The 16796-nt window shown below is 41.9% G+C and overlaps 3 protein-coding genes across 9 annotated transcripts in view; 1 reads left to right on the top strand and 2 right to left on the bottom strand.

Moving 5' to 3' along the window:
• The window catches only part of klc1a (kinesin light chain 1a), a 33867-nt gene extending 32775 nt beyond the window's left edge, over positions 1-1092 (bottom strand). For 3 of the 7 annotated variants that reach the window (XM_020588712.1, XM_020588714.1, XM_020588713.1), the window contains exon 1: positions 545-1090. The gene's annotated coding sequence lies outside the window, so the exon portion shown is untranslated. Of the gene's footprint in view, positions 1-544 lie in introns of all 7 variants that reach the window. The other 4 variants (XM_020588707.1, XM_020588708.1, XM_020588710.1 and 1 more) reach the window with 2 other exon arrangements.
• A 512-nt stretch (positions 1093-1604) lies between these two features.
• coa8 (cytochrome c oxidase assembly factor 8) lies at positions 1605-7757 on the bottom strand. The gene is made up of 5 exons (XM_020588706.1): positions 7384-7757; positions 4693-4890; positions 3075-3138; positions 2696-2786; positions 1605-1877 (listed from the first exon to the last, which is right to left on the bottom strand). The coding sequence occupies exons 1-5, from the start codon at positions 7540-7542 to the stop codon at positions 1757-1759; spliced, it is 633 nt and encodes a 210-aa protein (XP_020444362.1). The 5' UTR covers positions 7543-7757; the 3' UTR covers positions 1605-1756.
• A 6828-nt stretch (positions 7758-14585) lies between these two features.
• bag5 (BCL2 associated athanogene 5) overlaps positions 14586-16796 on the top strand; it is a 3712-nt gene continuing 1501 nt past the window's right edge. The window contains exons 1-2 of the mRNA XM_020588705.1: positions 14586-15394; positions 16460-16673. Coding sequence (XP_020444361.1) covers positions 14613-15394; positions 16460-16673 — 996 coding nt within the window. The 5' untranslated portion in view covers positions 14586-14612. The remainder of the gene's footprint in view (positions 15395-16459; positions 16674-16796) is intronic.

Below are 16796 nucleotides of genomic sequence, written 5' to 3'. Positions count from 1 at the left end.
TTCTTCACCACGACGGACCGGTACATCGACCGCATTACTGCAGAAGCTGCACCGATCCGCCTGTCAATCTCCCGTTCCATCCTTCCCTCACTCGTGAACAAGACCCCACGATACTTGAACTCCTCCACTTGAGGCAGGAACTCTCCACCAATTTTTTTTTCCAAAGGGTTGATAGTCACGTTTCGCCGTGTCTGTCACTGCCTCATGCTATTATCCTGCTTTATGCATGGATTAACCTGTAGAACCAGTCGGTCAGTACTTTCCTGTCAGACGGTTCTAACTCGGCGCTACCACCCAATGAAAATTAAAATGAGCTTAAGGCGTCTAATTCCTGCAGTTAAGGTAAACATACAACGTTAACACAAGGCAAAGCGGGAAATTTCTTTAAATTGCAAAACACTGACGTACAAATTGTGTAATAATTAAAATTCTTGAGGCACAACAGAATGACACTACAAGAAACACGATAAAATGTGAAATTGTCTGGACGTGGGTGATTAGCTAAACGACACAATTCCAAGAAATACACGGAGCCATTCCTTACCGTTCTCTAGGACATCTGTTGCCAGTGTAGCTTGACGGTAACAATCGTTTCCTTGCCTCTTTGCCTTTTAAATCACGTATTTTCCAGATGGAGGCGTTGTTCCCTTGACCGACAGCGGTTGGTGATAATCGTGAAAATATAAGCTATAAATGAGAATTTCCAAACTGCATCCGCCTGCTGCTGTGATACGTTCGCCGACTGAGAGTCACTGCATCAGCCGCCGTTAATGATGACCAGCTAGCTAGCTACACAGCTAGCCGCCTATCTGTCAAACACTGGCTTTAGACTGAGCCATTCTAGAAGAGGCTGTTCTCCTGTACGTCCATGGCGGTAGGAACGCTCCCCGTCAAACTAACTCGATAGCGGTTTCATGGAGATAAATTAAAAGTTGACTAGTCGCCCCTGAAGGTGGCAGCTCGCTGGTCCACACTGGCTAGATGACACACTGACTGCGCGGAACGCGAAAATGGCGTTTCCCAATGCACCCCCCACTCTTCCTGGGTAATGATGTCACCCCTGCCCGGATTAAAGAGGAAGCTGTGGCGCGAGTCGAGCAGCCAGATTTATTTAACGCAAAACTCAAGGATGGATTACCGACTGCCCTAAAGGGCACCGGCCCAGGGGCCCAAGAGACCCCCGGGCCCCCTCTGTTTTAAAGCTCATTTAAAATGTACAAAAGAGACTCAAAACAATCATAAAGACAAAAATTGTCATTAAAACAAAATTATTTCAAAGAAATCAAAAATGACTTACATTTTTTTACAGGATTTACAGAAAAATGACCATAAAAATACACAAAACTACTTCAATGGTAAAAAAAATTGCCATAAAGATACAAAATTACTTTAAAAAGATGTTGAAAATCACAAACATTACTTCAAAATGATGATGAATGGCAATAAAAAGGGAATAAGCGGTGTGGATAACAGATGGATGGAAGACATTTATATAAATTGATGTTCCAGGTTAATGCCCTGCTCATGGGAAGCTTCTAATCCTTTCCTGTGTAATTAGAAGAAACATGTAGAGACTGAATAAATGAAAACACAAATGGTGATTCTTGTCCGTCTCCAAGTCACTTAAGATTTAATTAAAATCAACCACAAATCAGGACTTAAAGAGATGGTAATACAAAAATACACGCAAATAAGAGTAAAATGCACTAAAACAAATTCAACACTTGACAGAGGAGTGGGTAAATATAGTTTACTCTCAGGTGGTAGGAGTGCTGTTTTTCCTGCTGTTTTGTCGATTAGTGACAGTCCTCCACATTTTGTTCAGGGCAACTCGGGCCATGAGCAACGTTATGGTGAGGTTTCTTCTGTACCATTCCCTGTTTATGAAAAGGAGGGGGAAAAGAATTAGATGAATTATGTTCAATTTAAATGCATCTTTAACACATTCAGCAGCACTGTAATAAACAACAACATATGAAGTGTCATTCAATTTTAGAAATAATCACAGCTTAATATAAGAAATTAAGCTCATTTTGAGTTTGTATGTGAAGCCAAAAATGTAAAAACTGGACAGAAGAAGAACAGTAACACCTAGAAGGATGGCTACCTCATTCATGTTGGTAGCACATAAATGATAACTGAGAAGCTGACATTTTAACTGAATGTAGATAAAAATCATCTGTATTTTGTCCAATAATACTGCAGCCAGGAACAGAGTAAATTGTTTTATCAAGACTTATGTTTTTTTTGTTTTGGATGCTCATTATAAAGATTTTCAACAACTGAGCAAACAACGCAGTATACCTGGGGAAAAGTTTCTTTCTTCTTTGATTTACTCTGACAAGACAATTAAAAGAAGTAACAACGATGCAGTTGTAGAATGAAAAATTTAAATCCCACACTGAAAAAAAGCTGTTGCAGAAGTGATGTGTGTGTGTGTGTGTGTGTGTGTGTGTGTGTGTGTGTGTGTGTGTGTGCAAGAGCTTTTTCTGTAAGGAGGATTCACCAGCCTAAGAACAAATCAGCCACTTTGCAATGTAAACTCACACCAAGCTTTTCAGAGCCCGTTTGTTGTCTATACACAAGGTGATAAACTGTATACCAGTGTCGGTTAAAGCCCACAGCTCCCGTGGAGGAAAATGTACCCACCCAGCCAGCAGTGCCATGGGAGATACCCAGCAGCAAAACAACTCACTTGTTGTAATTTGCATGTCGTATTCTGTTTTTGTCCAGGAAGCTTTTGTAAAACACTGCCATTTCTTCACTGTTGAGAGAGCGGCACCGTCCTGAGGGGGAGTGAGAAGACACCGCAGACCAAGTTAGACTCTCATTAAGTTTTCTTTACAATCATCAGATGTTTTTGAAGTGTTTTAGAGTCTAACGGGGCCTGACAGACAAAACCGGCTCATACATTTTGAACTTATTCCTAATGCAGAAGCAGTTTGCAGGAGTTTTATTCCCTTCAGGAAGTTAATCTTCTTTTCTCCATAACACCTGAATGCAGGAGAATGTTTGGTTTTCATAACAGTCTCCACCAGTGGATAAATATACAGAGAAGAGCTGCATGTCCTCACCTTGCTCGTCACGCAGAGTCAATCCTTTTGCCTCCAGCTGAGAGATGATGAAAGCATCCTTTTCCTGCAAGAAGCATACAAAACCTGGCATGTTTCTTCCTTTAGATTTTATAAAATATGCAAACACAGAGCCAACATGTAACACAATAACCCAACAACAACAATTAAAAACCTAAATAGATACTTCAGTCTAAACAAATTAACAATCTAAAACAATTTAATATTCCTTTCTCTTTCTCTTCAGAGTAAGGCTGGAACAGAGTGAGCACAGAGCACAATGTAAGGGTTCAGTCATTTTAAACAAGTGAGCAGACCAGTCTTAAACTGATGGAGTGATGCTTTCTCTCAGCTCTCACACACCTTCTGGCAACAGTAGACACAACAGACAACCATTTGTTATGCTGTTGTTTAGACACTGACCGAACCCCTCCATATAAAATACAGAAATCAGGCTTAATATATAATATTTTTCCTATAGCACCAATTTCTTTGAATACATCAACCCAGAATGTTTTCAGCAGCAACATATTTCTATAAAATAAAAAAGTTGGTTTTAAAAATATATTCTATATTAAATACTGTCAAACTCTAGTGACAAATATTTTAGCTTGACGTGGTCATGTATTGTTTCATGAGCTTCCTTTGCTGCTTTCAGGGCGTCTTTATCCTTTATCTGCTTGTAACTGCTTTGCCAAGTTGTTCTATATGATTAGTAAACACGCCATGTTTCACCAACCCCACTCTCCTCGTGTCACTTATGTCATTCTGTGTGCTTTATGTGTGTGTCCTATATGAGCTGACATCCCAGACTAATTGCCCCTGGTGGAATTAAAAAAGTTGTTTTTGTTTTTGATGGTAGGCTATTTAATCACTGGTGTGAGCTACCAATTTGTGATGCCACAATAAAGTCTTGTGTGCGATGCTGCTCTCTGTTGGTCAGAATGAGAACTTTTCCCACATCAGCAGGCAGAGGACACGAACATTCACTCTCATTAGAGACTTGGTTATTAATGATGAAAATGCTAATGTGATATTAATCCTTCTCTGCTCAGCTACAGCTCTGGTACAGACTCTGGCACATCAGTAGGGTGATGTCTGCTGACTCAGGGGCTTCGCTCCAGTTCATCTGGTTAGGGACACACTGTTCACGTTCACACAGTTACACCTGGACACTGCCCAGTACAAGCACTGGAGCAGTTGGGGCACCAGCGTGGTGCTAATGAGGGTGAGGCGAGCACTGCTTTGTCACCTGTCTCACCCAGATTTAACCCTGCCTGCCCAGGGACTGAACCAGCGACCTTCCCTGAAGATGTCCTGAAACAAGTAGGTAATTATTCATTGATGGATGTAAAAATAATTAGCAACGTTGTCACTTTGGCTCAATAACAAATGATCAAATATTAACCAGCCACTGGCTCCAGATTCTCATACATCTCATTTCCCCGTCCAGATCACTGTAAATTAAATGTAATGGACTGTTTGAGGACACCACATCACTTTGCATTTCCTCTGTGAATATTATGCTGCGAATCTTTGACCCGCCTGTAGCAGAGCATAGGATTAAAAAGACATCTACATTAACTGCAGACTTCTGTTCCAGCTGAAAAAACATTTTAACCTTGCTGAATGAGAGGTTCTGCTTAGTCCAGAAGTCGTGGTTCCAGTCCTCCGTCTCCTGCCTCAGGTGTCTCAGCCGTTTCTCCAGCTCTGATTCGTTCTCAGGCACGTGGTAAATGATCAACGGCAGGTTTGACAGAGGGTTTGGTGGACCGACCCAGTCGTGTGTGGAGCTGGCTGCTGGTCTGAAGGTAGACTTCTAAAAGAAGAACCAGAAATATCATGTAAAGCATCTTGTTACCTACATGTACGATTTTTGAGGTGAGATATTACCAATAACTTCAGCTTTTCACTGTGGCGCCGTTTTCTTGGCAGCATCCATCCTGAGGAATAATTAAAAACCTTCTCAACAGCGGAGATAAGGGTTGTAACTAACCTTTTTGTTTGCTTATAAAATGTTTGAAAACAGTGAAAAACGTTAACCCCCATTTCCCAGAGCTCATCTATTTGCACAAGTGATGATACATTATCAGAAATTTGCTCACACTCATATTTAACACACAATATAAATATTTTTCTCCCTCTTTCCAGCAAAGTGTTTGGAAGTGAGCTGATAGCTGAGAGACACCATGTCCTGCCCCACTGTCACTGGGTGGAAAATCTTAGTTAATGCCCCTTTAAGGAAGAAGTATGAGGATATATATATATACAACTTCTTTAGACTCCATTCAAATGATTTCACTTCCAACATTATAAATTGACGTATTCCCTTAACCTCTTAATACAACACAGCTCTCATTTGGATTCCTAAACTAATTGAAACTTGTATATCTACTAAATACAAACATTTTCATCCTCAGGTTGCTTCTTTTTCTCCACAAAACCCCCTGGCAGGCAGGGTACCACTCTGTAAAACTGTCAGGAAGGAAAAGGTTTCATTTTAACACGCGAGTCAACAGCAGACATCTGCACACAGATGGAGGTCAGGTGGATTAAAAAGCAGCTGACTTACAGGAGTCTGCTTATCATTTCTAACCAGACGGCACAATGAGAAGAGCAGTGAGGAAACAAACACAATCCAGGACTCAGAGACCAGAGCACAGGTACACACAACTGTAAAACAATGGTTCATTAAGTCACTGAAATCCTGTAAATACACAAATTAAAACATACAGCAGCTTCACAAATGATTCAGACACCTAACAATTTGCAGACTTGATTATGCTCAATATTTAATTGCAAATGGATAAAGTTTGTTTTTCCCCATCAATCTGCACTCAACTTAAAAGACATTTGTTTCAATAACTGAAATCATTTATAAATATATTCTGACCTAATTCAGGACTTTGTACTAGAAGCATGCAATTACAGCTTCTGTGCTCTGAGTGAGTCTCTACAAACTCCACACACACCTTGATTCCATCACATTAGATGGAAAACGTCTGAACTCTCTAGATGTTATATGGAGTCAAGTCTGGGCCCCTCACCATTCAGAGACTGGAGCCCCTCCAGGGTCGTCTTAGCTGCATGCTTCAGGTCACTGTGGTGCTGAGAGGTGAACTGTCACCCCAGTCTCAGGTTTTCTTCAAGCCCTGTTCTGTGTTTGGCTGCAATCATCCTTCCCTCAGTTCTGACCAGTCTCCCTGTCCCTGCTGCTGAGAAGCCCCCATAGCGCGATGCTGCCCCCACCATGCTTCGCTGTAGGGATGGTATTAGCAGATGATGAACAATGCCTGGTGTTCTCAGACACAGCGCCTGGAGTTCAGCCCAGAGAGCTCCGTTTTTGTCTCCTCAGGTCAGCGTATATTTCTCTTCCTGCTCTAAGAGTCCTTTAACTTCAGTTTGACAAACTCCAAGCAGCCTCATCTGCCTTTTAATCACAGTGGCTTCTGTTCAGCCACTCGACATTAAGGCCTGTGTGATGGAGAGCTGCTGAGACGGTCCTGCTTCGGGCAGGTTCTCCATTTATGAGAGGGACCGTTGGGTTCTTGGCTGCCTTACGAACCAAGACCCTTCTAGGAAGAGTCCTATTGGTTCCAGGCATCTTCCATTTCACAGTTATTCATACTTTTCCACAACCTGGCAACCCAAACGTTTGTCTTTTTAATGGCTTATAACCCATGTATAAGCCTAAGTATTTAATGATTAGCGATTAATAAAGCCACTAATAACAGCTTATAAACCCTTTATAAATGCACCTTATCAGAAAGTCCTTTTACTTGAGTGACATGTTGAATGCTTAGACTGAAAAACTCTTTTCTTTCCCTCTGCCATCAGTCTCCTAAACAGCTGACTCAGGATCTACCTCATGTAATTCCATCTGTACTGTTTACATACTCATTTTGCACATGCACATATTCCACACTCACTGCTGAGTATTTACACTCCACGACTCCCACGTACCATATATTCTCTCTGCATTATATTGTGTTCTTGTTGTATTTTTATTTGCTCCCTTCACCTGCTGCTTTAAAGTGCCTTAGATTTGTGTTATTGCTCATCTACTTTATATTTCACTTGTATTTTGTGGCATTCATGTGGACTGCAAAGTAAGAATTTCATTGTGCAGGGAAACACGTTTCCTACCTGTGCATATGACAAATAAACACTTTGACCTTGATCTTGAATGTTTGAATAAGTTGTAGCTGACATTACGCTCCCCGGAAGTCATTCAACTCGGAAATCTCCTGCAGCGGTGTAATATTAACGACTGCATAAACGTTTTAAAAGATTTACCATTTACTGTACAAACCTGTGCTATCTTGTCCTGCTGGGTTGCCTGTTTGGAGCTGCAGAAGCGACTGCTCACTGCCGATAAGCTGTGTGGTCGAAGAGGAGCATGGAGGGTGACAGGGGTGAAACTCCTCCATGTTAAACAGCCCATAGCTGCTGCTGCTGTTCGGGACGCCATTTTGATTAACCGACATTAAATGGCGTGTTTACATCGAGTCGGTATCCGTTACCGAGCTAAGCATCCTCCTGTTATTGTCAGTCCACGGGTCTTCTCGAGGAGCTCACGTCGTCCTTCTGTGCACAACCCGCAGCCCTGTCACGTGAATCCAGTAACAGAAAAGGGTGCGCTTCAAATGGTCCCCGGCACAGCCCCGGACGGAGCCTGTCGGGCGGGTTCTCCCCAGTTTATATTCACTGTGTTCGGTTCTATTCTGTAGTGGGAGAGACGTATTTATATATTTTAGTCAAATAAAAGCAATTCCGTATTTTACTGTATTATACATAGATGTAAACCTAAATAATCATATATATTTACATGACATTTATGGTTTACATCCAAATAGGCTGCTGTGCACACTGTATAATGGTAACACAACCCCAGCATTTCAGAGCAGAACAATTAATGAATAGGCTAGATTACAGGCAGGTTTATCTGTATAGTATCCCCATGTATTTTTATTTGAGCGGTACCGTTTTTCTAGAGAGTCCATAACATATATCAATAATCTTATCCACCCATACATCAGACACATCACCCATCGTGGCTGTGCTCTTACATCCGAGCAGATGCTTTGTGTTGCGTTACGATTTGTTGCAAACTGCAGTTTTCTTTATAACATCGGGGATGCAGAGCACATTAGTAAGGCCACTGTATGTAGAATAGTTCGGAAAGTGTGCCTCACCCTCAAGCGCTTTCTGCACATTTTTGTTGTGTTTCCTGGGCACAAACCCCTCAGAGCCATTAAAGAGGAGTTTCACAGGATTGCAGGTTAGTGGTATTGAATTCGTTTCAGTAAGGCTAATCTGAAAAATGATGATCAGTTAATAACATGCTGTGACCTCTGGAAATAAACTAATAATTAGAATCCCCTTCAGGATTTCCTAATGTGGTTGGATGCATTGATGGGACACATATTCCCATCCATGCACCTCTATGAAAATTAAAATTCAATTCTTATATTATTACATCAGTGTTGGGTCAATTTTTAAAAAAGTATTTTGATTAATGTAATAATTACTCTCCATAAAACGTATTGGATTATTTATTAATCATTACTTTACAAATCCCATATCAACCACAATAGGAATTTTAAGAAAGGGTAGACATAAAACTGCACTTTTAATTCGTACAAAAATCGGTATTTTATGCAATTACTGAAGTTACTCATTCAATTATTGAAGAATTAAGAACCATTCCTTACTTTACAAGTGACAAATAATGACAATACTAACATTATTTAGTAATTACTTACACCAAACACTGTATGAACTCTGAGTTTGCTAAACCTCCTTCTTGAAATAGGCCCCCGGTCTCCTCATATACCTAAGTGTCCCTGAGCAAGACACTGAACCCCAAATTGCTCCCAGTGGTTTGATTAGTGCCGTTGTGTGGCAGCCTGTCGTCTTCGCTGTGTGAATGGGTGAATAGTGTATGATCTTTTGTAAAGCGCTTTGGCCAGAGCAACACACTGTGAGAAAAGCGCTATATAAATACAGTCCATTTACCATTTTTATGCACAAAGGCGTTTCAAAATGCTTTGAAAACAAAATACGAGAAGACAACATGTAAATAAAATTAAGTTAGAAATATTAACTTTTAATAAAAAAGACATTAAGTGGTAGCGTACGTGTTCTTGGTGAAATGTATTTAAAATACATTTAACCTTTGTTTAACCAGGAAGTCTTTTGAGATAACCTATATATTATCCTGGGAAAAGTAAAAGTATTCACTATGCACACATAATGGGCTCTGCATAAACATATTGCTATACTATCAAATTATTATTTTTTATGTAGTAACATGTAAGCAGCATTTTATTCACAGATTAAAATGAGTCACTGCAGTAAGGATATTTTTGTTTATTGTCTGTAGCTTGAAACAAGAAAAGACAGAGAAGGTTGCTGCGATAAAGTCATAGAAACATGAAACTCAGTTTTGGAAAATATTTGAACCAACAAAGGCCAGAATATCTCTGAACTGGCAATTTTCACTTTTTTTTTTAAAGAAAGTAATTTTTTCAGTCAAGGACTCGTATTACTCAAGTAGATTTTGGTCTGAACAATTGTCAAAAGAATTTTCAAAGAAGCAACGAAGTCACTGGAATCTTTCAATAAGAGATTGGTTTACTTGCAGCAAGGAGACAAGTCGGCATGAGCATACAGAGTTGTCTGAATAAACTAGTCTAAACATCACAATATATAGGACAAAGGGAACTCCCCAAAGACGCATCCCAGGCGTTAATTGTCGTGGCAAGAGTGTGATACCGACTAAATTAATTCAGACAAACCATTACAATTTACAGGATCATTTAATATTACAATTATTCTGAATAGAGTAGTATTTAAACAGATAATCTTGTAGTTAGGGAACAGAGAACAGAGACTTTCCTCTTCCAATGGAATAGATAAAGCATAAGAAGATTGTCAGAGCACTAGTCAGTCAGGTCATTGGTTGTCGACCCCGAGTCAGTCAGCGTCTTCTCCAGCCGGCTGGGTCCCCAAAAGGTACATCGTCTACTGTTCACTGCAGCATGGTCCTCCTCACTCTCCCTCTCTCTCAGGCTCCCTATTTTATGCTGTTGCGTCTATTTCTGAACCTAGCTTCCAGTCTCCAGTTTCGGGAGACAACACCCTGAGATGTACTTCGAAAACAGGAAACATCTTGTTCCTGTTTTCCAACTCACATCGTCCAACTCACATGTACTTAATGAACCCATAACCACTCAGCTCAAATAAGTACAAATAATGTCTATATGTGAAGTACATACTGTTCTATTACATATTTGTTCTGGAATCTGATTTATTTTTAACCACCACATAATCCAGTTGAAAAGAAAATTCAAACAGGAAAAGTGAACTTGAGAGGCTTTGCCCTGATAACCCCTCAGACAATAAACAATATGTTGTCCATTCATCTTCACAATATATGGCAGGAAAGAGTTTATGGCTGGCTCCTTTAAGTCTGGAACGCCATCCGGCTGAACTTATAACAACACAGAGTACTGAAAACAAAGATAAAACATGTCCCTTCAGTTCACACATGCAGTGTCTCACAGGTCCCTGTGATCTGTAGTCTGTTCTGAACGTTTAAAATCCATTGAATAACATATGTTGGTTAATATAGCACAGTTTAAAACATACTTAATAATGTAATTTTCATGACATCAATGCATCACATTTCAGTAACTTAATAGATTCTATTTATTATATATTATATTGTACTTGAATCATACTACTCTATTTTACTACGTTTTACCTCAGAATTTATATGCCATACTGTTTCATTGTGTACTATGCATCTGTTATTGAATAGATCCGTTACTATGATATGTTACGTAACATAACGGCACGGCGTCATGAGGAAATGCAACGCACCCAATGTTGGACGACCAAAACTTATACATTAAGAACAGTTAAGTCGGTTATCGGCAAGATAACAGGTTTATATGTTTTATTCTGTGTCGATATCGGTGTATAACACGTTAGCTAAACATTCAGTGACAGTTTCTATTTGTCGAGTCAAAGAAACCTCGATAAAGCGGCTTTAATTCAACGTTATTCAACAAAGACAAACTCCTTGTTAGTTGAATACTCGTGAGCCGGAAAGTAAGTACTAGGAGGTAGAAGCTAGGTAGGCTAATGTTTAGCTTTAATCACAGGAGGTGTTGTTTTTTCCGCAGTTTTTTTTATGGCTATGCAGGTAAGAATTAAACTGTTAAAGTGCTGAGGGTGGAGTTGATGTATTATGACCAAAAAGCTGAAAATATTTTGCCAAGGTGGGGCAGAGTCAGGTGATCATCGGTAGGCTAGCTTGGAGCACACAATGGCATTTACACGGAGGTGGTAAGATGGGTTCGGGTGCTGCCTCGTTTAGATTGAAAACGTCTATTTAGGTATTCTGTAAGATTCAGTAACATTTCTATTTTAAATAAGTATTTCTAAAGCGACACTGGGTGGAGGAAGCCCCCTCAGAGAGTCTGTGGGAGGGGCGACACCAGCCCGACCGCAGTCAGTCCGACGTGAGGTGCGGAAGCGGACCGGGGTATCACCGCCTCCATCGAAATCTCTGATCCTGGGATTATCCGTTTGGATGCCAGTCTCCCCTCATCCCGCTTTGGCCGATGGAAACGGACATCTGTAAAAATGTGCGCGAATGTGTTCGGAGTTTTGAAAAGGTGAGACAAACGATGCTGCGAGATATGGCTGCTACACTGGTCTGTGTGCGGGTGTGAGAATGCAGCTGAAAGCTTCTGGAGATGCTTCAAGGTGCATGGGATGTGGTGTGGTATTTGGTGGTTCGGGTACAGCCGAGGTAATGAGCCTATTCACACCGAGGTCGATGCCTTTGCAACCAGGCGACCAAACAGAATTTTCCATGGTGACATAATGCGCAAAGCCGCGCAGGACCGGAGCAGGCAGCCTGAGGGTGTTTGAACGACCTGGGGAGGATTTAAGCAGGGTGTGCTGGTTGCATGTTACCTCCAGCTCACTTAGCCTTCATGGTGTGTGAGTCATGGGAGGGGAGGCTGATTCCTACTACAAAACCTATTCTTAGCTTGAAGACCATCGCATCAGCCGGAAGTCGGTCCATTTTCTTGTTCCTCTTGGATCCAACTCAGATGAGGTGTTTGCCATGCTGGCATAGATTTTGTTCAGATTATTTTAATAAACACTTACACTTGTAAACCCTGGCCCGGCATGGCTCAATCCCTTCTCTGGAAATGCCCTACCCCTCATCCTCTTGCATAAAAGTACTTTAGGGAGTGCTAATACACAATCCTGTCTATTCTAATAAGTGTTATCAATGATGTGAACAACAAAAGATCATATTGTGTACCACAGCATTTATTTGCAACAATCACATCATGCTTTCAGGCACCAGGACTTCAGCCTGTCTCACAATGCCTCCTCTTCCCAGAGCTGTTGCGTTGTAAAAACGCAGATCCTTTCTTTATCTTTATCCTGTTTTATTACCATTTACCTCACAGAGAAAGTCTGCTTCAATGTAGGCTGAGCATTTTTGGAAATCGTGGGAAGAATTACCTCAACATTTTTACTGATTTGTTTATCTCAGTTTTATAAATCCAAAGCAGAATTGTTTTAAGGCTTGAGGTCATTCTTTATATCAGTAGGCTGAAAGGTCCTTGTGGGCACAGGTCCATGGGAAAAAGGGTCAGGGGGCCCCTGGCACATAATGAGATCTACGGCTGCAACTGATGATCATTTCTTTATCGAGTAATGTGCCATTCATTTTCTCTACTTATCTGTGTGATTTATAAAATGTGAGAAAATAGTCCAAATGCCATCACCAGGTTTAGAGCCCAAAGTGAGGTCTCAAAAATGTCAGTCCAAGAACTAAAAATTAAGTTTACGATGATGTAAAACAGAAAAGCAGCAAATCGTCACATCGGAGAAGCTGGAATCAGCCACATTTTGGCATTTTGGCTCAAAAATATGATTGTCTCACAGCAAGAAGGTTCCGGGTTTGAGGTGGGATCTTTTCATGTGGATTAGAGTGCTATCACCATCATGTCAGCCATCAAGCCTGATAGAAGTGCACAGCAGTGCACTGAGTAGGTGTTTTTTTTTTGTTTGTTTGTTGAGATGAAATGCAGGTTAACCTAATTTGTTTTCATGCAGGTGTTTTTTTTTTGTTTGTTTGTTTGTTGAGATGAAATGCAGGTTAACCCAATTTTTTTTTTCATGTAAAATGGTAAGGCAGATTTTCACATGAAACATTCTGTGGACATTGTTCTTCTCTTGCATTTTGCTGGATTGTCATTTGGTTGATCTGAGTTCTGTCTAAAAAGAAATAAGAACAGGCCCAACAAAAGAGGTCAAGGTGAAGAAGAGACTCCTCTGCCTGCTGGTTTTGAACATACTCCAGACTGTACACCGTTTTCTCACACAGGCTCACTCCACCTCATTCGGCCCTGATGTGGACTAGGGAGAGTAAAGTCCGCCTAATGTCCGGATCAACTGACTCAGACATTTGCCTTCTAACATACCCACTGGGTAATGTCTGGGGAACTTCAGGGTTCCATTGCATGTCTGAAAGGGGCTAGGGAAATCATCAGTCAAAATAACTACATGGAGATGCAAAACGACAGACATAAAATGACTAAAGAGTGACGCGCAGCAAGGATGCAGAATTATAGAGACATGTTAATACTGCAAAGTGATGCAAAAACAACAAACATGTTTGTAGTTGCTTTGTGTCTTTAATAGCATGTATTAATACCAAGTGCTATTTTGACTGAAAAGTCAGTGGCTCTCTAATAATTCAACATTTCCTGTCAAAAATGTTTATATGTGTAATAAGAATATTGGCATCAGACATTTAGTATTATTAGAGGTACCAGCTTCAAAAACCCAGCAGTCAGACAGACTCCATCGCTGTGCAGTTTGACAAAAAGGCTGCAGTGAATTAGGAGCAAACCTCACAAGCTGTACCAAATGGTTGTTGCGGATTCAGCGAGTCGATGCTGGAGACCAGTGACAGAACAGTAGTGGAGCGTCAGGACACAGTCGATGGATTATTTTGATGTTTAATGCCGCTGTAGCACCCAGGATGGATTGTGACATGTTCTTGACAGAAGTGTCTGCAAATTGGAGATATACTCCTCGACCGATTGTTTTTCATCTGTCTTTTCCTCTTTGCCAGTGGGCGACAGTCTGAGACGCATCACTAACAGCCTTCAGGGCTGTGTCAGAAGGTTATGTTAGAAAGGCCTTTTCATCTTGTGCGCTTTGTTCCCACTAGAGATGTGGAGAAATACTTTTTCTTCCACATGATGCCAACCCAGAAATACAGTGATAAAGTAAAAAGACACCAGGCTGCCTATCAAGCTTTTCACTACAATAAACCAAAGCCAGACTTGAAATCCGCCTCCTGAGAGCTGAGAGTGTTTTTTATAATTATTTATAATGGATTACCTGATCCTGAATAGCCAAACATGGGATTTCCAAATCCAGATCAGTCTGATCCAGATTAACCCGCACCAGCCGTGTCATCCGCAGCACCCTGCCATGATGCGGCTGTATGAGGTCCAGAGGGAGGTGGCCTCGCTGGGGCCTCAGGTCTGCACCTTCAGCGGTCTGCAGAACGACCGCGACTACAAGCGCCTGGAGCGCGAGCTGACGCAGCTGCTGCTGGAGGTGGACCAGGTGGACACGGAGGGCAAACCGGAGCTGCAGGGAGCACGAAAGAGAGCAGCACAGGAAGTGGAGGGCCTCCTGCGGTACCTGGAGGAGAACGCCACTCATCCATCCCGTCTGGCCATCGAGGAGCTCAGTGACAAGGCGCGGCAGCTAGTGGATGGGCGTGTGGTGGCACCGCAACGTGCCGGTGGGGTAGCTGAAATAAATGACGAGCTGGTGGATGCACTGCAGGAGCTCGTGCTGAGGCTCACCCAGATCAAGACTGAAGGGAGGGTGCCGCTCCGCAAAGCCCGCTACCGGGCGCTGACACGTCTGTGTGCCGTCCAGGATGTGATCGAAGGGCGCACACAGCAGCAGACCCTCTCCCTGCCGCTCTCTGGTGACACCCATGAGGCGGTGCACTGCATCAACCAGGTGATGGTGAAGGTGAGCGTGGCTCGCAGTCAGCTGGTGGCTCTGCTCATGGGCCTGAGTGGGAGGGACAGCTGCGCCCACCTGTCACGAATCCTGACCGAAATGCAGGTAGAGCTGGATGCGCTGGATGTTTCTGGGAATGCAGCAATCAGAAATTACAGGAAACAGGTTGTGGAGGAGATAAACGGGTTGCTGAAACATCTGGACCTGGAGGGGGAGGGAGACGACACACGCAGGTAGGTACACAGGATGGAGCTGTGCAGGTTACGGCTGCAAATAAAGATCAATTTCCATTAACCATTTTAATTTGGAAAATAAGGAAAAAGCTATTATAATTTTACAAAGTCCAAGATAAGATCTTGTTTTGTGAGCAGCAGTTCTGAAACAAACATATGGACTTTCATTATTAAAGAGAGAAAACCAGTAAATATTGAGATGTAGGGTTAATTGATTATCAAATTATTTCATATTGGATCAGTAGATCCAGCCCCCTTTCTCTAGGCTACTTCATAATGTGTCTGTACATGTACTACTGTTACTGCACCACCGGCGTAGATGTTGAATTGTGGGAGGGACCGGGGATTGTTGTTTCATTTTGACTTGAATCTGCACAGTGGGCAGTGAATTGGAGTCACTTCACCAGAGAATCACTAATTACCATTTTTCAGGGGCAGTATGCCTTCGGTGTACTCCATTATGTTGAGCAGTACAGCAGCCTCGAGCACAGATTCAAGTACCACTCTGTTTTGAGATTTACATGAAATCCACTAAAAGCCTCATAACATTAAGAAACCTTACTGAAATAGAAAACATGTTTATGCTTTTATGCACTCGTTTTACATTTCAGCATTAACCAGAATCAAACAATACTGCCTTCCTAAAACTGAGTACAATAAAGAACCTATCAAAAACAATCAACTGCCTTCCTAAAACTGAGTACAATAAGGAACCTATCAAAAATAATCCATTTAAAGGTTGATCCTGATCTTAGCACACATTTATTACCTGACTTGTGCTTATTTTGATGGCACACTGTCATTCGAAGGACCTGAGGCTGGCTGGTAATTCAGTCCTAATGAATTTTAGCTAAATTGTACCAAAATGATGATTTTTTTTAAAGCAGTATATTAAGAGCAGTCAGTTTGAGAGCGATAGCAGAGACTCATCCTATTTTTGGTCATTTGATTGTACCTTTTAAATTGCTAAAGTTTTATTATGTTACCTGCTATATTGTGATTCACCTGACATCTTAATTGGTTGTCTTATTATAAAATAAGTGCTTACTACACCTGTTTTTCCAGGTATGACTTGGCACAGAACAACTCTATCCGTGAGATCGAGGCCGTGCGAGCTCATGTCTCCCACCTGCGAGAGGGCGTCCTTCGACACTGTGTGGTGGGAGATCTCAGCTTCAGACCCAAAGCCGAGCTGCAGAGTCTTCTCACTCACCTGGACCAGGTAGACACAGCCAAGAACCCGTGCATAAGAGAGGCCCGTCGCCGCGCTGTGGTGGAGGTCCAGGCCATCATTACCTTCTTGGATCTCCGCGAGGCCCTGGTTTGCCGCCAGCCGGGTCCCAACGAGCACCCGTCACACCGAGCCGTGTGGTTCGGTCTGGGGAGCCTCTCGGACCTGGAG

Source organism: Monopterus albus, unplaced genomic scaffold (assembly GCF_001952655.1).
Source record: "Monopterus albus unplaced genomic scaffold, M_albus_1.0 scaffold601.1, whole genome shotgun sequence".
Classification (NCBI taxonomy): Eukaryota; Metazoa; Chordata; class Actinopteri; order Synbranchiformes; family Synbranchidae; genus Monopterus; species Monopterus albus.
This window is presented reverse-complemented; position numbering and strand designations above follow the sequence as displayed.